The sequence below is a fragment of the Poecilia formosa genome, unplaced genomic scaffold (assembly GCF_000485575.1).
Source record: "Poecilia formosa unplaced genomic scaffold, Poecilia_formosa-5.1.2 Scaffold3, whole genome shotgun sequence".
In the NCBI taxonomy this organism is placed as follows: Eukaryota; Metazoa; Chordata; class Actinopteri; order Cyprinodontiformes; family Poeciliidae; genus Poecilia; species Poecilia formosa.
In genome coordinates, this window is record NW_006799942.1 from 3,908,863 (window position 1) to 3,930,680 (window position 21,818).

Below are 21,818 nucleotides of genomic sequence, written 5' to 3' on the forward strand. Positions count from 1 at the left end.
GCATCACTTCCTTAGTTTCAATTCTAAAGTCATTCACTGTTGTATTGTGTCCTCTTTGTCAGCCTTACGAAGAAAAAGGAAGAAGACTTTTTTTTTTATGACGAATGAGTTTATTCTCGAATTACGCAACACTCACCTGATTGGCTAGTTCAACTGTCTCTGGCTTCCTTCTTCTTTTAAATCATGTGACACTTGCAACTTAGTTTGGTAATGATCACCATTGCATGTTTTGCTGTAGCTACTTTAGGAGTTGACTTTTACCATTGTAAAAACCGTCTTCTATTTATATTTTTTCTTCAAAACCTTAAGCTTCAGAGGACCTATTAAGCTTGAACAAATTTGCTGACATGTATTGTGCCATTTTGTAATTAGTCATTAGTCATTACTCTCGTCAAGGACAAAGACACACATTACACACGCAACACAGACAATAATGCTCTTTAGAGAAAATCTTTGCAGTGTTGTTTTTTTTCACTCAGGTTACTTCTCCTTTTGCTCTTTTGTCACACTTAAATTATTCAAATCATCAAATAGATGACATAAAACAAAGCTAATCAAGATCAGTACAAAAAGCAGTTTTAAACTTGCCCCTATGGAATAAAAACAAACAAACATTCCTCTCGTTAAATCATGAATGAACTGCAACCCAACAACAGTTTTGGAAAACTGTTTTTAGTTTCACTTACCACACCCAAAGTTCCAAAATACAACTTGTCTGACAACATGAAGGAAAGAAGCAACACATAAAAGCCCTATCTGACATCTCACTGTCTGGAAAACTATTTCAAAGGTTTTGGAGCTCCAGTGAACCACAGTCAGATTCATTATTCATAAATGAATGAAACATGGAGCAGTGCTGAATCTTCCCAGGACAGGAAAAAAAGGGTGTCTTCCAAAACACTCTTAGAGCACATAAACAACTTATTTAAAGCACAAAAAATGGCAGATGCCTCTGATCAGTGTCAATAATTCATAAATAAGTAAGAGATGGGGGAAGTAAGGCAGCCATAGAAGATGTCCAAGTCCAAGAGCACTATATCTTGATGACCACAAATATTTCTGGAACAATATTATGTGGACCGTCGATGTGGAACATTTTGTAAGATATGTATTCCATTACATCTTGGAAACTTAACAGCATTTCAGAAGAAGAAAACGAAAAAGCACAAGAGTCAAACTTAGTGGCATTAGTGTGGGCTGCTTTTGCTAAAAAAGGACATCCAGTAATGAGCTTATGACCTAGATCTCAAGCACGCTTTCTATTCCCAAGCGATTCACTCAAAGCTCCTCCTTGCAGCTGCAGGACACTCACTAATTGTCCCCCGCAGCTCCATCAAACTAGCAGCAGCAATTGGCAAACATCTGGTGAAACTCCGTACCTGCTGAGCTTATCATTCAACCTACTTCTCAGTCCAAAGCGGAGGAATGTTGGCATGAGTTGGTGCTTCTTAAAGAAACAGATGTCCGATTTCAAGCTGTCAAATTACAAACTCAAATTTATTTTAGATTCAAAGTACATAACAGCCTCGTTATCTCATTCTAACATTACATTTAGTAAAATAGATCAGCTCTGCATTCTTTTTCACTTCACTGTATCACCTGAAGAAAGTCATTGTGCGTGTTGTTTTTCTGCAGGGCATATTCTTAAAAGTCTTTGTTTGATATAAGTTGCCTCATCTTCTTGAAATCCAGACTTTATTGCCCGCCTTCATCTTAGATTCCTTTATTGTGCTCAGGGCGGATTTCCAAAGAAAAGTCTGTTTACCAGACAGATCCAGTGGAGTGAAAAGTGCTAGCTCATCCTTTATCAGGAGGAGCGTATGAGTCAGCTCTCCTTTGTCACACCCATGGTGGTTACAACACGTATGCACACACAGACTTACACACACACACACTCCCAGTGCTTCTCCCTCCCTCCCTCTCGCATACGCACTCACAGGCCATATGACTGAGTCAAGCTCAGCTTTTAGTTTGTAGCTGAGCTGTGATAAGGCGTGCTGGGAAACAGCCCGGTTAGTCGACATTCCATCTACCAAAATCCATGTCTGTGAGGCTGCTGGAACTTTCTTTAGCACCTTAAGAGAGGTGAGCAAAGCCAGCTTTCGAAGGTAGGCACATTTTATTTTTTCCCTTTTCTATTAAGTGATAGACATATCTATGTGTGAAATACGGTTTTAGCAGTGTGGGAGTGGTTAACCTGTGTGTGCTTGTGTGTTTTGTATACACATAGATGTCTGTGATGGCTGGGCTTGCCCCGCGGTCGTCTGTGTTTACATTCGAGTCCACAGTACATTCCTCCCAGGTGCTACATCGCCTGAATGAGCAGCGCTGCCGGGACATGTTGTGTGACGTGACGGTGCTGGTGGAAGGTCAGAGTTTTAGAGCCCACCGCTCTGTGCTCGCTTCCTGTAGCGAGTACTTCTTGCAAAAGATCTCTTCCCCGACCCAACACGGAGCAGTGATCACTTTGCCAGAAGAGGTGAGAAGTTGGTTCAGGATGCCATGTTACAGACAAAAAAAATAAAAATAAAAGTTATACAAAAAAAAAACTCTTCTGCCTCAGAAACCACAAATCTGTTTGAAAATGAAGTGAGAAACATAACTAAAACCCTTATTTCCTCAAGTGCCAGTCCCGGGGATTTTTGTTTTCTGATGACTCATGAACAGTCAGTTTGTAAAATTGACAGCAACTAAACTTACCCTTACCAAAAAGACAACTTCACTTAACACATTTAGTTATATTTTGAACATTATCACATCATTTGTTTGTTGATCTCATGGAATTAATGTAAAACAAATGAAAAAATAAATAATAATAAAATTTTAAAAAATAAGTCAGTCATGCAGGTTTTTGGCTTTGCAAACCAATACCAATTTCAATGTATCATTTTAATCACAGAATGACTAATTGTTTTTCTGCAAATAATTTTTCCCAATTAACAAATATAACTGATGTAATCCTCCCCTGTACAGATATCAACTCAAGCTTTCACAATAAAATTCACAAAGAATGCTAGATCAAAAAGTTTCTATGACAGTTTTATATATGTGTTAAAAAGTATGTCTGGAGAATTCATTTCTTTGACTTTGTTTTTATCTTAGTATTTAAATAGATCATTATAATTAAGTTATTCCTACAAAGTCATCTCATATAGAGTGTATTTCTTGTTGTCTTTATTTTCCATAATTCCTTATAAATTGACCCCATTGGCTAATAAAGGTGGGATCCCCTGACTTAGACAATATCTCAAAACTACTCCAATTCAATTTCACACACTGGGAAAAGGTCCAGGGAAACATTATTTCAGTCCTTTAAGTCCTTGTTACATCTTTGTTGATTCTTTATACAAATACTGATGACTATTTGCAGAGTTGTGATATAGACTTTGACTTGTCCCAGGACTTTGCTTTTTCTCAATCTTTAGTAGATTTCATGGTATGTTTTGGCCACTGTCAAGATTCGGTGTCTGTTTCTGCTTCAGCTTTTGCTGTGGTTTTTACAGTCACACACGTTTCTTTAGTTGCTGTAAATACACATTAGAATCCATTGTGGGACATGTAATGGTGAGCTGTCCAGGTCCTGCTGACTCAAACTATCCCCAAGCCTTAACGCTTTCAGCTATGCTGTTGTTTATTTGTGGAGAATGTTTTTTATGCCAAAAGTCCCCTGTCATTGTATCCAGATACTTTAGTTTTAGATTATTGTGTCGATAGAATATTGTTCTGTAGAAGGTTGGGGCGGGGGGCAGGGGGTGTTTCTGCAATTTTAGAAAGGAGAAACTTGGTTATCCAGGTAAAACTGGGCATGTGGGTAGTTGTGTCTAAGCAAATGTCTAAGATTTAAACATTTCAAACCTAATCAAAAATCCTTAGCTTAGCAACATCATCATGCATCTGATGTAATAAACCTATGTAACAATAGCTATTTTAAGTGAAAATAAATGCTAGTGTGTCCTAAACTATTCATCGTCCGAAATAATTTTTTTATTGCAGTTTATAAAAAAATTAAAAATTATTTTCTTGAGTTTTTATTGGTTACTTATAGATGCTTAATTTAAAAGTGCAAACATGTTGGGAACATGACTGTAGGAGGGGGTATACTACATTAATTTTCATACCTGAACATGTTAAGTGTGCCCAATAAAAGTAAATACCTATAAACATGTATATTAGACAGCTCATATTAAGTGTAAAAAATGTAAAATTTAAAAACCTGTGATATGTCGTCTTTTAAGACACTTTCCATTCATATCTGAAGGATACTCTGACTGGAAATGTTTTACATATTCCGTTCCCAGTGTGTGTTTTAGATGGGAATATCCTTCTGTCTCCTCCCTGCTATTCTTGTGTAAATATCCTAAGCTGTGCTTAAATAACTGTTCAATGCAAATGTGAGCACAGTATTAAAGTTTATAAGATTGCTTTTGCATAAATCCTTTTAATGTTTTTGAGACACTAGTTGTTTTGCGCCCTGTCAAGATAGCTAGTGGGTGTAGTCTTCAACTAAATCTTACAAAACCAAGAGGCCAAGCAAATTATCTACTGCATGATCTATATTAACTTTTTATGTACTTACCAGAAACTTACAATGTTTTTTCACTTGTACATTGTTAAATCAAACAACAAGTGTGTGGACCTACTGTATTTTCACACAATGTCACTGCACAACAATGACTTATAAAGTAAAAAGTAACAAAGATTTTAAACAGAAGCACATTACTTTGAGCTTCTGTACTTTAAATAATGTTGTTAATGTGTCTTACTTATTTTTTAACAGGTGACACTGGCTGGCTTTGAACCACTGCTGCAATTTGCCTACACATCCAAACTCAACTTTGGAAAAGACAATGTTTTAGAAATACGAAGCTCAGCCTCGATCCTTGGGTTCAGGGACTTGGACGAGGCATGTTTTGATTTCCTCCTGCCAAAGTTCTTCTTGAGTCGCAACGGCTCTGCCCCCATTGTGCGAAAGACCTGTTGTCGGAAGGAATGCAAGAGGCGATTATCAAAAGAAAATAGTGCCACAGACTCTGACGACGTGTTGTTGGATGACAAAGAAGTAAAACCAGTCGCTGACTCATCACCAAAGCGGGACGTGACATGGGACTATAACAAGTCAGTGAGCAACAAAATGGGAAGTCAAAATAGCACACGCAGTTTGGGAGCTGAAGGCAAAAATGAGCCAGTCATACAGGGTCCAAAGTATCGCAAGTTCCAGTTGGCTTGCGAGAAGGGAATGTTTGCCAGTGAGAAATGCTCCTTCAATTCAGCTGTATCAGAGATCAGGAATGGCTTTGCCCTCTCCTGCCTGTCGTGCCCCAACAAGGTACATTGTGAAAAACAAACCACGGTTGATCTAACTGGAAATCCAAACTCCAATAAATGTATAGAAAGCAAAGCTGAAGTACAAGAAGTGTGGAAAACTGAAAAACACAATGTGAAAAGCGAGAACTGTGAAAGTAAAGTTGTAGTTGATATTTCTAAGGAAGGTACATTTGAAGAGGGAAATCAATGTTGCAAGGTAGAGGAGAAGAACATTAGGACGCATGAAGAAAAGATGGAGTACTCATCTGAAGTTGTTTCTTCAGAGAAAACAAAAATAAAAACACTCTCACCAAAGCCAAGCCCAATCCTCTGTGAGAGATCATCACTGCCCTTCTGCCCCTTAATGTGTCTGGGTGTGGACGCTACAATCACTCAGTCAATGGGGAATGAAAAGTGTGCTGTCAACAATACAGAAAGTAAAACATCAAGAGTCTCTGGCGCAATAATCTCATGCTCTTCCCAACAAAATGAGATGTCAGAAGACAAGGGAAAAAATCAAGACGATGTCAGTCAACAAGGAAGAAAAAGTGCACAAATGTCAAACATGGAAAGAGCAGCTATCATTAGAGAAAACTCCAGAGAGAGAAGCACAGTGAAGAAGGAAACGGCTGATCACCTCCGCGAGCAATTCAGGTTCAGTAAAGACGCCTACCAGCAAAATTTCCTGGACTGTGAAGCAGGGTGCTCCACAGATGCATGTGGAGAATGCGTGCAGGGCTCATCTCTACAGTGGTCAAACCTCGCTTCCACCAAAACTGGATGCCCGTTTTATCAGGATTTTGACCAAATGAACTGTCCAATGTTTGAGAGCGAGGGGACAACTCAGTCGTCTGTAAACTCAGGGGAGGATGGAGATTCTGAGACGGAAACAGAGGGAGACAGTGAGTTCTCCACCGCTGAGAGGGCGCTACAGGTGAGCAGCGAACAGTTTCACTGTCAAGCTTCAATGCATCTCATAGGATTTTATATTTTACACCAAGACAAAGTACTGTATGACTCAGTTGAAAACAAGGTTTTCTTTACCCAGCACTCCTACGGCATGATGCTGCCACTGCCATGTATCACTTCAAGGATGATGTACTACAATTTATTTTAAGAAAAGCATTTCCTCAGCGTTTTTCTGCCACCACCATAATTAAGAATGGTGTGTTCAAAGCCTAATACGAGTGCATATCACTCTAAGCATACTTACCTTTTGAAACAAAAATTTAAAAAACATGTTTCAAATCTCTTCCATTTTACAATTATGCACTACTGTGTACTGTTCAGTGAAAACATCTTCAATGTTTTGGCTGTACCTTAAAAAAAAAAAAACAGTCTACTTCCTGTACACTATGTCATCATATTTTCTAAGATTAGAGAGTCAGGTTCACTTTGTCATAAACAAACAAGCATCTGCATTCATGAAAAGTAGATATGCTATGTTGTCAAGTTAATTATTCACCCAGTAGACAAGATGTATGCGTGTGTGTGTGTGTGTGTTTGAGCAGGCTGTCTGGTTCAGAGTCCAACACAGCCAAAATTCTCAGCGCAGCCTATTCACTGAGCATCAAACTGAGGTCATTTCATAGCTTTCAGACGTTTCTTAGGTTGCTAAGGAGATTGGGTGAGAAATACAGATAAGGGGTGTGCAGATAAGGCTAAGTTCTTCCCACGGGTAATGTATTTAAATTACTTGCGCCAGATAAAGCTTCTGCTGCTTAATGAGTCTGATGGTGATACGTTTCCTGGTGCATGCTTACCTCAGCAGATTTCCAGGTGTACTATTTACCGGCTTAGAAAAAAATATAGCAACGCAAACTCAATTTCCCATTCATGTTTTTGCATTTACAGAAAGTTTTACATGGGCGTACAAGATGTTAGCATCAAAGAGCACAGATGTCTTTGAAGATGCCCCTTTATCTGGGCGTATGTTTTGTGTATAACCTACATTTTTACGGGGTTTTCTCAGGTGCAGTTGCCATTCTCTGTGGATTGGATTGTGAATCTGAACCGAAATGACTTCCAGCAGCTGCTGAAGCAACAGGTTCTTACCCAAGAACAACTAGAGTTTGTCCATGATATTAGACGCCGCAGCAAAAACCGCCTCGCAGCTCAGCGTTGTCGCAAAAGAAAGCTGGACTGCATATATAATCTACAGTGTGAAATCAACAAACTGGTAAGGCAGTCTTTGTGTTTTTGTTTTTTTGGTATGATCTTATTTTTCATCAGACGTTTGTCAATCAGGTTGTGCTTTCTGTACATGTTTGCTACAGAAGACAGAGAGGGAGAAACTGATCTTGGAAAGGAGCCGGCTGTCCCAGAGGAAAATGGAAACATGTCACACTGTAAACGCTTTGTGTCGGAGGGTCTGCAGTGAAGCAAACCTACACCCAGACCAGCTGCAGGTGTTAGCCAGTTGCACCTCTTCAGACTGCCCTCTGTCCTCATTGGTTCCTCAGATAGATGCGCTTCTGTCACAACACGGATCATCACTCCACCCAAAAACCTCAGCATCTCAGGAAGATACACTTAATCCACACACAGATACAAGCACATGACAGAAATGCTGAAGCAAACTCACTGTGCCACAGACTATGATGATCATTAAGCTGTACAGTATTCTTTTTGCGTTCGCTAGGACATTATCATGCACTGTGACCGAAGGACAGAAATGTCCAGAGATTGTAGACATTGTAATTGCTGTGATCAGTAGATTCTTTACATTTATTGCTTACTTTATTCTCTTTTTAACTCAAATATATTTGGAAGGGGTCACATTGAGTTATTTTATTTGCATTCCCAAATCCACAATGTTATCTGTCACCAGTTTTTATTTATTTATTTTTTTAACAGCATTACAGTTTTTTACTCACTGCCCAGGGAGCCACTCTTTTACAGGGTGACACAAGTGCTTAAAAAAAGTTTTCGGAGTTTCTGGACGAATATGTTTTGGGTTATTTTTCATTAAATTCTTTAAAATTCAGTTTGATAATTATAAGCATGAAACCTAAATACTCAATCCAAACCTGGACCTTGTTCTGCACTGATTACAGATAGTTTGATTTTGATTCAGCACTCAGGGCATCATTCATGCAAGAACTGATACTGGCATTGCAAAGTGTAAATTAATGACAGTTAAGGATCAGAAAAGATCAGGCAGTTTTCAGGTGTCCCACTGAGCCATGGTTTATAAATCACAGTTTTTTTAAATAGTTTGCCCTCCAGAGGAGAACCTTTTTTTTTTATCTTTTAAAGAAATAATTATTTCTGTAAACTTTGTAAACCTAAAAATTACCATTTATGGTTTGTCCCTGTGTGCTCAAAAAGAAATGGTGCATATGTATAGGTTGAATTAAAAAAAAAGCCCCCAAATCTTTAAATAAAAAACAGTTTAAACCAAATAGACAATATCACTATTATTGCTATCGACGGCTTGTTGCTTATTTTCCAGAAGAATTTTATCTCTTTAAAAGTAATAAATATGCAGATATTTTTCTTCAGTTGATGCATCTACTTAAGATTTCAGATAATGATGCAAATGTTTTTGATGTCAAAAATATTGCACTACTTTTGGTATATATATATATTTTTTTTACAAGTCTGGTGGAAACAATGGTAAATTCCATGTTTGTGACACAGATCCCAAAATATTCTTTTGCTATGGTGGTTTGTTATGGGTAACAAAACTACAGGTGATTTTGCCCTTAAGTGATTTGTGGGTTGAAGCAGTTTTTTACAATGATTGGATGTCTTTCTCCTGATAATACCAAAGGAGCAAAACAAATCGTTTAGTTGTCCCTAAACAACCTTTCTACAATTTCTTTTTATGATCAACTAGTGTCCCTTTTTTGCACACTGTAAGAAAATGTTGCTGAATACCATCTGTAGCTAACAATGCAAAAGCTGGTTTTGGATTGCAAGCTTATTACTTGGTTCTAAATTAAAGTGTTTTCATTGTTTGTTTGTTTTTTACTTGTGGATTACATCCACCTTAAATTCATCCCTCTAATTATCTATAGTATGGGCTTGCTGACTTGAATGGTCATTGTCCACCATTCTGCCATAGTAGTGGAAGAAAGGGTTCATGTAAGAATCACCACATGATCAGACCAAAATGCAGACTCACAAAACATTGCTTTGAAAATGGTCATGTACCGGATTAAAAATAACAATCCTGCAGTCGGCATGCCAAGAAAAACTTTTAAAGATCCACATAGCATTGAAAACCATTGTTAATTTTTGCACTAACATATTTAGAAAAAAATGTGGCTGTTTAGAAATAAGCCATAAAGAGATGATAAATGACTGAGGATTTCTGCAAATTACTGTAACTAATCCCAAAGTCTATGCATTGGCACAGTGCACCATGTTTACCTTTTCAACAGTTTGGCTCTCATTTTTCTTGCAGTCATTGTGGTCTCCTTCCCTCGGTCGACCACAGTGACAAAGCTCTTGTAGGAACCACAGATCTGTCCTAGCTCGTTAAAAACCTAGCAGCATAAATCTAACCTCATTTAACTGTAAGATTTTTTTTTAACTATTTAAAGAAAACACTTTAGAATCTTTCCAAAGTGCAAAGCTTTGCACCTGGCCAGCGTTTTGATTCATCAGGAGGTTTTAGTAGTAAAGCCATCCACATTTTTCTATGTAGTACTATAAATAACTTTAGAAAAACACTTTGTTTCCTTGTTCTGTTTTGAAGCACATCCTGCTATGGTTGAACGTTTGGCTTGTTACTTATTATCTTAAACACCATTATCTAAATCATTGACAGAGGTCAAGTTAACAAATTATACAGAACTCACTGATGATGCAGCACAATTAGATTTAAGTTAATTTTCTGATCCCTTGCCTGATTCTTCATCTGTGGCTTTTAGGTTAGCTATTACATCTATTGTTGTTACATATTTCACATCTACAGTTGCTTTTCATGTACTTAAGATTTTCTTGATACTTTCTTCTGTTATTATATTTCAAATGAATCGTGTTTTGAACCAGCTGTGGTCCGCTTTGATTTACGTAATCATTATGTGCATATTTTTATTTCAGTTTTGTGTATATTAAGATATGTGGTGAATGAATATATTTTGTGATACAAACTTGAACCCTTACACTACTTCTTAATCACTGTGGTACTGCCTGCCCTCTAGTGGCAAATCATCGTTACTAAAGTTTACTGTATTATGTTAACTGAAAGGACCTCCAGCTCTTGTATTTCTGCGTCTCTCTTTTGTACCTTGGCATTCTCAGTTCAAATATATAAAAAATAATTTTGATAAAATACTTGATGGTAATTTTGTTTATTTCCTTTATATATAAAATCCCTTTGTGCTTAGTGCAAGTGGTAAAAGTGATTCTTTTATTTCTGGAGAGGGCTCATTTTTCAGTATTGACAAATTCATTGTGATTAAATTTGTCTCTTCTCTGTTAAATCTTATACCTTAGTCACACTACTGCACGTTTTCTCTTGTGCTTTAATTTCCTATAAAAGTATAATGTGTTTAGTCCATCATTGCCTTTCCACACCTGTTTATGTCTTTTACTGCAGCTTACATTTTCTGCTCTCAGGTTTGTCAGATGCCAGGCCTTCTGCTGCTCAAATGGTGGTTGAGATGTTGTTGTTCCAGGAGTTTGCAAGGTCCAGCCTTTGCTGTGATTTAAAACACGGATTTAAAGCACAGATTTAAATCTCAGACGTTGCAAACAACAAAAGCAGTCTGCTTATCAATAAACTTGCTGGCGCGCAATACACAGCGATGAGCATTTGGTGTAAGTGGTTTCTCTGGTCCGGGTGGTACCAGCTAGTAGGTTTTGAAAAACCAAACCAGATAATTTATGCTAACATGTTAGCAGGCATCAGATGACACTTTTCCTCAGAGTGATAGAAATATTTATACATAGGAGATTCCACGTGTTATTCTTATGTGACGACTAGATGTTATGATGAATCCATAAAGTCCATCTATTTCTAACGAGATATAATTTTGTTCTATTAATCATTCCCCTCTGTGTGTTTCTCTGTAGATTTCTTTTATTAGCAGAAACGTGTGAAAACATAGACTGATACTCGCCAAAAGACTACGAAACCTTTTGTTATTCAGAAAAACGCTGGTCACTCTCACACGTTATCAGTGTAAGTGAAAGTGAGATCAGAAGGCCCAATTCTGCAAGCCGACTATGTCGGAACTGTGAATTTGCTCTTCAATGAGTAGGAATAGTATTTTCCTTTACAAAACTTTTGACTAAGCTGAAGATCTGCTTCACTGTCTCCAGTGACTTAACTTCTCTTTATGTTTATGAAATTATACCCAACAAAGTGTTTGTTATTTTTATTTCAGTTTTTCTAAATTAAATATCTCTGAATGAAAACATTTTCCCCAACATAAAATCTAATCAATAAAAACAATTCTGGTATAAGTATGGTCTTTTAATATTTTCCAGTTGAGTTGACTAAAAGCCTGCAATTTCTTGAACTTGACAATAGATGGCTCCACAGGAACAAATACTGGAAGTTAAAATAAGATGAGCTTCCTAAGAAAGAAGGAAGGACAACGCAAATAATCAGTACACACATCAATCCCATAATTTTGTAATTTTGTTTGAGCTCTTCTAGCTAATATGAAGATAAAAGAAAATTGGGTTGATTGAATTTGGACATAATTCCAAAACAAAACTTTTAGAATCTAAATGTTTTTTTTTTGTTTTTGTTTTTTTTTTTAATATAAGTTGTTGATTGAATTGTATGTATTTGCTGTGTTCAAACTTGGTTAATCTGGAGACCTTCCTTTTACATCCTAATCAGACATTTCAGCCTCACAACATCTATTCTCAGCTCTGTTCTTTTTTTTCTGCTTCGATGAGCATTTGGTGTAAGTGGTTCTCTGGCAAATCGTGAGAACCACAGATAGCAGGATATACTGGGTGCATAATCCCAACAAAGACTGGCTGAATCTGTGCCACCTGTTGTCAAGGTAACAGGCCATATTTTTTAATGAATTTGATCCCAGTGCTAATTTAAAATAGATTTTAAAATTTCTATTTAATGGCTTCATTTGACTGTTATTGTTTATTTCTCCTGGGGAAAAAAAAAAAGCAGTATCAGATATTCCCCCTTGGGTTTCACATTGGCTCAGTGCTAACTTTCCAAATAAACTGTGTGTTTAAACACGGCCTCGAAAACACTTCAAGAGTCGGGCGGAACAGGAAAAAAAAAAGAAGAGAGAATGGAACGGTGCATGAGAAAACAGCTAATCTTATTCTACCGATCCTTAAGTTTACATGATTAAATAAAGAAGCGTACACTGAAAAATACGGAATTGCTATCTTTTCAGACCATTCACTGCATCCACAGGCCTCAACTACACATTAGGGAAGCGTTAACTGGAGCCAAAGGCAGATGACCAAATCTAATCCCTCATGCAGAGAATAATCCAGTCATGTGTCCGACTAATGAGGGACCTGAGAGTCCTGGATCCTTCTGAACAGAAGCATACAAACACACACATTCTTCAACCTAAACTAATAAAACCTGGTAAGTTTTTCACTGACCCTTAAAGTGATTTGCAATCCACTGCTTCAGTAAAAACAGTTTGTCCCAGGCTAAAGGTTAAATACTATTAAAAGACTGGTGTTTTATGAGAATGCATCCGATAAAGAGTAAACACAAGGTATGTGTGAAACCGGTTTATTTTGCCATCTTGTTTAATAACACAATAAAAGTTGTGTTTCTTATGTCCTTTAAACTAAGAAACAAAAAGATTTTCTCAATGTCCTGTGCTTCATGTAATGTCACTACGCTGATATCACATGAGGTCACATGAGTCGCACACCTTCATCCTGTTAAACTTCCCTGAAGAAGGGAATTCCTTGAATCCGACAAGCTCCGAAATCCACAAATAAGTCATTAACTTAAAAATACTGCTGTATTTCACACTGACAATTAAAAAAAAAAAACTTTAATGTGAATACATACAGTTAGTGGGAGAAAACAAAAGTCAATCTCCTTAAATCATCATTTTTGGTCATCTCTAACAGTTTAACCAGATCACTGTGTCAAGAAATGTTTAAATAAGAATACATAGTTAAACAGGAAGTCTGAACATAATGTGAAACAAAGGTTAACTGCTCTTATTCAGACATTAAAGTGAGAAGCATAAGACAATGTTGCATTCAAGCATAACAGGAAATGGCTTCAAGAAAACATTCAAAATTAGCCCCCAAATTTTCTCTAATTAGGCATTTATTTCAAATTCATCATTATCGCAATAAAAAGCAGCACAGAAAGTTTCATAAGGTAAAGCTGTGGTAAGGTGGTCAAGTTGTTAAGAAATTTATTTAACTAAAACTTCTTAGCAGGCATCTCTCAAAACAAACAATCAAACTGCAACATCAATTTTGAAAGAGAAAAATCAGTTTGGATAAAAAAAAAAAAACTAAAAAAAACATCTTTCTGCTGGTTTTTGATAACTTAAATTTGTTGACGAGATCCAAGTCTGGCTGTGACTCTGATCTTCAGCTTCGCCCACAGACTGTCGATCAGACTCAAGTCGGACCAGTCAGAAGAAAAATGTTAAACTAAACTACAAAGGGTAAAGGTCTAAAACATGTCCAAAGCACCACAGAAATGGTTCAAAAATCAAAATCAACCCTTTTTTTGTGGGAAGAGATGAAAAGAAGCATCCATAAGTAAGGAACCAGGACTCTGGGTCATCCAGAAAGAGGAATGATCAAAGATCACTCTTTCTAGATGCTGTGTAGAGAAAACTATTATGACCCTTGTGACTTTGCTTAAAAAACAGCTATTTCTTAATTTAGCATTTTAATAAATAAACTCAAATTGCACACTTAAATTTTGCTAAATATCTCAGTATGTTACCTCACTACTGCGATAAAAGATGAATTTAGCTTAACACTTTTTACACATCTTAACAAGGCATGCCAGCAATTATGGTGTATAGTTTTTATTTTGGTCAGACGTTGATTGACTCGACACCAGCTTAGAATCCAACGGTTAGAAGTAAAAGACAAATGTTGGCTTTGTGCACAACACTCATCTGACTAGTAATAGCAATACTCTGACAAGCAGAAATAACCTTTAAATTCAAAAAGGAAGACATGGGAAAAAAAAACAACTGTGAAACAACAACAAAGCCAGTGAGTAGGAGAGAGGACATGCAGCGTCTTTATGTGTGCTTTAATGTGTGTTTGTGTGCACGGCACAGCAAGACGCAGCTCTACATAGATGGTAGAGCAAACCCCATAAAAAGATTCCTGTTACCATGGATACTGAGGTTTTGGTGGACGAATTGAAGTGTGTTCAGTTTACAACATTAAGATTAAAAAAACTTCATGTGTTTTGCAAACCTGCCACACACACATTTTATTTAGCTCTGATAAAACAAAAATGGCAATCATTATGTCTGAAAAGTCACATCAACCTTTAACTGTTGCAGCAGCCTTGACTCCAGGATGTTTTATCAATTCACATTGGCACAGTCTAACCACGCTGTTACTATAAATAACACTGTGTTCTTACTTAAGGTCCAAACTTAAATAATTCGTACACGGTCTGTTGGATGCATTTTCAAACTCAACATGCACCTTAAAATACTCACAAAAGCACTTAGTAAATAACTTAAAATCATAATAAAAATATGTGCAGACGAACACAGTCACCTCGTGTGCTTCACTCACAGTGGTGCACAGCCCTCTCTATGCCTTGTTAGAATAACATTAAGGAAACCCACAGTCTCCAAGAGTACGGCATCCAACAGCTTTAAAAGCAAACAGAGAAGTAATGAGTTTTTTTTGTTTGTTTTTTTTACCAAAACACTGCAAGTCCATCACTAAGTCCATGTAAATGTTGAATCCACTGCACCTACGCTTTGTTGGGTCAGTTATATTGCTTTGATCATTAATGCGAGGAAGTTGTGTGAGAAGAAAGAAGACAATCTTCATAAAAGGAATATACCTGTTACTTACTCTTGCATATGCTTACTGTTCAAAACAGTTTAGACAGTGGTGTTACCAGAAATCTCCAGATATGCATTATGACCACAATTCAGAGGCACTCTAAAAAAAAAAAAAAAGACAGGTGTTAGCTTTGGTCACTAGAAACAAATAAATGCTCGACTTCGTGGCGCACAGACTTCGTGCTGCTCCATTCTGCACACTGTGTAGGATTTCCTTTAAAGTCCTGTCCTTTCTCCGTTCTCACATGTTCATTCATTCTTTCTTCCTTCCATTACTTGATTATTTGAAGCATCCGGAGCAGCTCATCTGTCTGCTGGAGTCCATCTGCGGGGAGATGGTGTCTGGTACCACAGACTTTAGGATGTCATTCTCTGTGGCCATTATGTGCTTGACCAGGAAGTTTGCAGCGTCGCTGATATTGAGATTGTCCTAAAAGACAATGATACGGTATGTTGAAAATTGACAGAACAGTAATGGAACTACTTTTTGTCATTACGTATACTATACAAATTCATTTATTTGAAAGCCCAGTAAGACTTCACAGTACATAATAAAAGTAAACTTTGTAATGTGTTCGATATCTGTGATGGACTGGCGACCTATCCAGGGTGTACCCGGCCTCTCACCCGTTGACAGCTGGAGACAGGCACCAGCACCCCTCCTTACCCCAATGGGATAAGGATGTAAGGGTGTGTTCAATATTGTCTAGTAAAGTAATTTATAAATCAAGTAAATTAGTTTTCAGTGCTCAACAACAGCTAAAATCCCCCCAAAAATGTCACTGTTTTTTATCGCAGAAAATCATACCTAAACATTTAGACCGCAATGAAGGTAATGCAAATTGTGGCACCACGTTTACATCAGAGAGATGTGAAAGTTGATTATCAGTATACACCTCATGAAAACTTGTGTTAGTTTGAAACAAATTCATTTGAAATGTTGCTGCAATGCTGTGCATTTCTTTTGGGCGAACAGACTCATTGTAGGAACTACACCCTTCAAGAATGTTGAGTCTTAGTGGCAAAAGAAAGATGGCACGCTCCGACATGTCAGTGTCAACAGAGGATGTGAGAATCAGTACAACACTAGTTGTACCTTTTTGCATGGAGTTTACATATGTGGGTTCTCTCCAGGCTCTCTCACTTCCTGATCCCCAGCACACCAGTCAGTCCACTTCTGAATGACTCTAAAGATTAAATAAAGGTTTTGGAGTGGCTTAGTCAACAGTCCTGCTTTAAATCTGACTAAGATATTTTGGCGTGACACTAAACAGGTTGTTCATGCTCAAAACCATCCAGTGAATGCCAATAAACTGGTTCAACAAGGAAGAAGGGGTCCTAGCAAATGAATCATTGCTAGTTACTGCAAATGGTTGACAGGGCAGTTGTTGCTGGTAAGGTTCCCAAAATCAGTTACTAGATTTAGGGGCAATCATTTTTTTATACAGTCCCAGACAGAACTGGATAGTTATTCTCCTAATAAATTACATAATTAACTGATAAAAGTGTCATTTACATTTACACCAAAACATGTGACAAAAGGTAAAGACAGAAGTCTCTAAAGAAACTTTTTCCACATACATTTTATTTTCAAACTAAGTTGACTTTTCCAACTCAAGCCTCACAATAATCAGAATGTGCTATTTGATCAGGTTTGTGGCAAAGTTATTTGAAAGTTGTTTATCTCCAATAAATTTTTAACAACCATGCATTTCACCTTTCAAACAGCCAAATGTGAAATAATAAGCTCAATGAAATAGCAACATCATCCAGGCGATCAGTTTAATCCTGGTTACAGACAGAACAGCGAGAAAAAGATTTCTCTACCAAAAAAAAAAAAAAAAAAAATGTGCTTTGTGATATAATCTGCAATCTAATTCAATAGCACCAATTACCTGGATAAGGAATCTGGAATCAGGTCCTGTTTTCACATTTCCACAATCTTCTTACTTGCAAGCCAGATTGAATCTTGTAACAATGACAAGATCCTGATCCTGTCTATTTTGCTATGCTTCAAGCTTAGCATTGTTCTTAAGACACAATGTTTCAGATCATTTGATACATCGTATGAAGCCTAATGTGTAGTTTTAGAAAGAAAGAAATCACATTGAAGTTTTTGGTTCTAACATGGAAAAAAATAAAGTTCATACAAGGATGAATGCTTTTACAATGCACCCCAGATTTGCAACAGGCTGGTTGAATGGTTCACTGAAGAACACCAGGTAATGGCTTCTGAAGTGCAAAATGATCTCACACATAGATTTATGCAAAAAATATATTTCCTGTTTATGTGGCTCATGCATGGATCATTATGTGACACTAAATTTCCAAATCTGAGAACGAGTTGAATTGGAGTTGGATCAATCAGAGGATTGATGTCACTCAATTACCCACCAAGTTGCACATACTGAAACAGAAAATCTTAAGTATTCCCAAGTCTCACCTTTGCTGACGTCTCAAACCAACCAACAAAGCCATGGTCCTTGCAGAACTGATCCATTTTGATGCCATTGTTGCTCAGTTCCCTGCCCTGATCACACTTATTAGCCAGCAGCACGGTAGCAATGCGCTGTCCATTAGCCAACATTACTTTCGAATCTAGGTCTTCCTTCCACTTAATGACGGCCTCAAAGGTGGTTGGCCGCGTCACATCGAACACAATGAAGGCGCCCATGGCTTCGCGGTAGTACACGCGCGTCATGTTCCCAAATCGTTCTTGACCTGTGACGAGCACATGCACAGACAGAGTCATGCTTTAGCACTTCGGCATTCCAGAGCATCCCTATGATGAGACATTTTCATTGTTTTTCTGCATTTTTTCCCAGAAGTATATCTAAGGCAGCTGGCAACAAGACAGCAGTCATCTGTGCCTGGATTCCGATGAAACAACACATTCCTGTAGACTTACCATCACGTTGCAATTAAAATGTCAATGCAACTACTTGTTCCTGCTCAGAATAAACAATAATACTTGTCTGTAGGTAGTATTTAACTTTATTATCAAGATATTTTTTTTTAAATTATTGCCATGTGTAGATTCCCTTAGTTTCTACCTCATTAATGTGAATACTTAATCTGCAGCAGAGGTTGTTAAGTGTGTATCCAGCTTGCTGATAACTGGAAACCTCCACAGAAATATAAAGAAGAGAGGAGTTAGTACTTTAAGCATTGCAAGATGGCAATTTGTTGCCATCACGAGCAGGAAGGAACGTAAATCTGACTGTCAGTGGAGGAACAACTTCCTCCTTTCATCCAAGACATTGTTTTACTCATAAGGAAATGCTGTCTGCATTGGCATGACAGCAGTCTTAGACACACACTGCCATCATACAAATGACTGTGACTCGACACACAGTCATTTGATGACGCAAGTTTCTGCTTGAATACTGCAAAACTGATTCTATAAAACATATTCGTGTTGACTAAAAAAGGTTTGTCTCATGTACTCATACTGTTCTAAGAGTTAGAATGCAATGCCTTGACATTGGCTTCCTATCCTTTAAAATTTTCCACACTTTGTCACATTACAACCAAGTGTAATATTGAAGTTGGAAGGTGAATCTCTGTTTGAGACTCTCACAGGTTTTCTTCTAAAACTGCCCTGTAGCTCCATCAATCTTTCCATCAACTTTGACCAGCTTCCCTGTTCCCTCTAAAGGAGGAGTATGCACACAGCATGATGCCTGGAGGATTAATAAAATATTCCTGAACTGAATTACTCTATTTCAGTGCTAACATGGGTATGAAGTCAGAATTGTTACCAAACCACATGGTTTTGTAGTGAGATCAAAATGTTCAATTTGAGTCTCAGTGACCAGAGGACCTTCTATTTGACGTAGAACTCCCTTTCTGAGATATAACAAACTTTGGGGCGTCTCATGGCTTTCCTCCAGAGCTCTAATGGACTTCTTGGCAGCTTTTCTAATTAGTGCTTTATGACTAGCCTGTCTGTTAGATGGTTTGTAGTTGCGCCATCCTCTGTCAGTATTCTGATGGTGCATTAAACATCAGCGACATGTTCAAAGTGTACAAAATTGCTTTCCTTGCCTTGTCTGATGAGTTCCTTGGCCTTCATGATGCTGTTTGTTCACTAATATTCTGTAACAAACTTCTCAGTTGAAACTGACTTTATTAACAGGGAACAGAGTAGAGGAGGTTGGAGACATAAAAAAAAACTATTCAGAATTTTATTTGTGAAACCTTTTCAGAATTTCTAAAAACATTTTCTTTTCACTTTAAAATGATGCCATTACTTTGTGTGCCACATAAAATTCCAGTGAAACACATGCAACATTACAAAGAGCAGTAATGTTCAAAGGGTGTGAACACTTTTTTTCAGTGCACTGTAAATGTGACTTAAATTTAACTTGTAAAGTAATTCATTGTCTACACGTGTATTTTTGCTAGTGTGTGTGTAACTACGGGAGGATCTATTGTTGTTTTATTTAGGCTCCAATGACATTCCTGTGACTTGTCTTTAAATCTCCCTCACATGGACCTGATCACATGATGTAACATCATACCTAAAAAAAATGATTAGGAAACAGTGTGCTGGTCTACTTTACAGACAGCAGCTCCCTCATGACTGCGCATATTTAGGTTGTCTTTCATAACTTAACAAGGCTGATCACTGCAAGTTTGAAGATAAGTGTTATCTACCCAAATTATCAGCTTCACTCCAGGAAATGAGATGGCATTTCTAAACATTTTTAAGTTTCCAAGTTTCCCTATTCTTGAACATTTTAAAATGATAAAAACCCTGCAGTCAGATCATAAAAACACATTTTAAAATGACAAAAACCCTGCAGTCAGACCATAAAATGCGTGACATACACGTCCATCACTACTAGCTTTCTGCACGTGCTCAACCTGCTGTCACTGTAGTACTTTTTCCCCCCCGCAAATATAATCGGCTTCTTAAATTGTCCCACCTGCAATGTCCCACAGCTGAAGCCGGACAGTCTCAGAGTCCCAGTTCAAGACTTTCAAGGCGAAATCCACTCCGATCGTGGCCCTGTAGTTACTAGAGAAGGTCTGGTGAACGTAACGCCTGATGATGGAGGTCTTCCCGACTCCGAGGTCTCCGATGACCAGCACCTTGTACAGGTGCTCCTTCCGGAGACTCTGCATGCCGTTGGGTTGCAGGTTATGGTTCGTCATTCCACCTGTTGGGTCTCACAGGGCGGCAGCTCCCAGGAACTTTGACACGGTTAAACTGCGTTTCGAGCCTCCGTCTCCCGGGTTTAGGAACCGCCCTCCATGTCGCGAGTGTGAGGTTGCTCAGGGGGCCGTTCTTGGAAACTTGTGACCTGGCCTGGCCACGCTGAAGAGAAGAGCTGTGCACCCTGCCAGCTGAAGGCGGGGGTTCCACTCGCTCAAACGCAATATTAACTTTTTTTCCCCATCTACTACGTCATGTTACTTCCTAATATTGTGACAGCTGCTCTGCCACGTTGTCTATGTTTTAGCTCTGAATAAAACAATTTAATGAAATAATTCAGCATAATCTTGTGGAAAAAACGTCTTATAAATAAAGTACATCATTCATTACGAAAGCAATCTCAATCTGAAGAATTTAAACAGGATCTACTTCATATTTTATTTCTGAGGCAAATGCAGTATGAATGGCACCCAGGGCGGGATAATCATCCATTTCATAAAGTCAACATGGTAATATTTTACCTTCTGGATTTTTTTTTAATGCAGTATATATCATATCTTGAAATTGGCTTTTCTCTCTTTAAGAAGACACTCGTTCCAACACTCAACCTTCAGGCTTTCACAAAAACAATGCCGTGATGCTGCTTACAACAGTTCTTAGGAGCAGACATGCAATTCCAGCAGGTGTTTGCTATTTACTGTTACCAGTCTGATGGAGCTGAGCTGTGGAGGAGGGGTGTTCTGTGAGGTGGAAGCTCAACTGGAGACTGCAGCTGCAAAGAGGAGCTTTGTATAATAGGCGGTGCTTGGTGAGAGCAAGCACTTTTTAAGCTCTCTGAATGGCTGCTATGGGAGTTTCAAGTATTTCTCAAACATGCATGAAAGAATCAGTTTCACTCATGACATGGTTTTGTTGACAGAATAATATAACAAGATGTAAAGGTGTAAAAAGTCAATTTTACATTACACCGCCCCCATTCAAATGACAATTATATCAAAAACATTCAGTCACAAATGAATGTTTTTGTGACTGAATGTCACAAAAACATTCAGTCACATAATGTGACTGAATCATTTTTTGGATTCGCTAATGCTGCAAAGAATTATCAGTGCAGAATGTAAAAATGAGCACTGAATAAAATAGAGATTACAAGGCTGGTGGGGACATACATACAACCATGGGCAAGCTCCGCATAAATATTTAGCTATAATGTGTTATTTAATGAAGGGCGCCCTAGAAACCCCATTTCCTATTATGCTTAATAGTTGTCGCACAGTGAATTGACACAATTAAGTTCTTTTTCTGACAGTGCACTTAAGTAACAAGGGCTAAAAATATGTTAAAAAAATTGCTTATGTTCCAGTTTGTTAATTATAAAT

The 21,818-nt window shown here is 37.8% G+C and overlaps 2 protein-coding genes across 4 annotated transcripts; one reads left to right on the top strand and one right to left on the bottom strand.

Moving 5' to 3' along the window:
* The first annotated feature begins 1,879 nt into the window (after positions 1 to 1,879).
* LOC103140472 (transcription regulator protein BACH1-like) lies at positions 1,880 to 10,590 on the top strand. 2 transcript variants are annotated; one of them, XM_007555656.2, is made up of 5 exons: positions 1,880 to 2,085; positions 2,231 to 2,479; positions 4,778 to 6,238; positions 7,277 to 7,483; positions 7,581 to 10,590. In XM_007555656.2, exons 2-5 carry the CDS (start codon positions 2,231 to 2,233, stop codon positions 7,863 to 7,865), a joined length of 2,202 nt encoding a protein of 733 aa, XP_007555718.1. In that variant the 5' UTR covers positions 1,880 to 2,085; the 3' UTR covers positions 7,866 to 10,590. The 2 variants fall into 2 exon arrangements, with proteins under 2 accessions (XP_007555718.1, XP_007555709.1); XM_007555647.2 differs by having other exon boundaries at positions 1,881 to 2,108.
* A 2,387-nt stretch (positions 10,591 to 12,977) lies between these two features.
* Positions 12,978 to 21,296, bottom strand: rab38b (RAB38b, member of RAS oncogene family). Of its 2 annotated transcripts, XR_476510.2 has the most exons (4): positions 20,210 to 21,296; positions 17,722 to 17,999; positions 15,456 to 15,708; positions 12,978 to 15,378 (listed from the first exon to the last, which is right to left on the bottom strand). XR_476510.2 is itself a non-coding variant. In XM_007555668.2 (3 exons), the coding sequence occupies exons 1-3, from the start codon at positions 20,436 to 20,438 to the stop codon at positions 15,559 to 15,561; spliced, it is 657 nt and encodes a 218-aa protein (XP_007555730.1). In that variant the 5' UTR covers positions 20,439 to 21,295; the 3' UTR covers positions 12,978 to 15,558. The 2 variants fall into 2 exon arrangements, 1 of the variants encoding a protein (XP_007555730.1); XM_007555668.2 differs by having other exon boundaries at positions 12,978 to 15,708; positions 20,210 to 21,295.
* Positions 21,297 to 21,818: the final 522 nt, after the last annotated feature.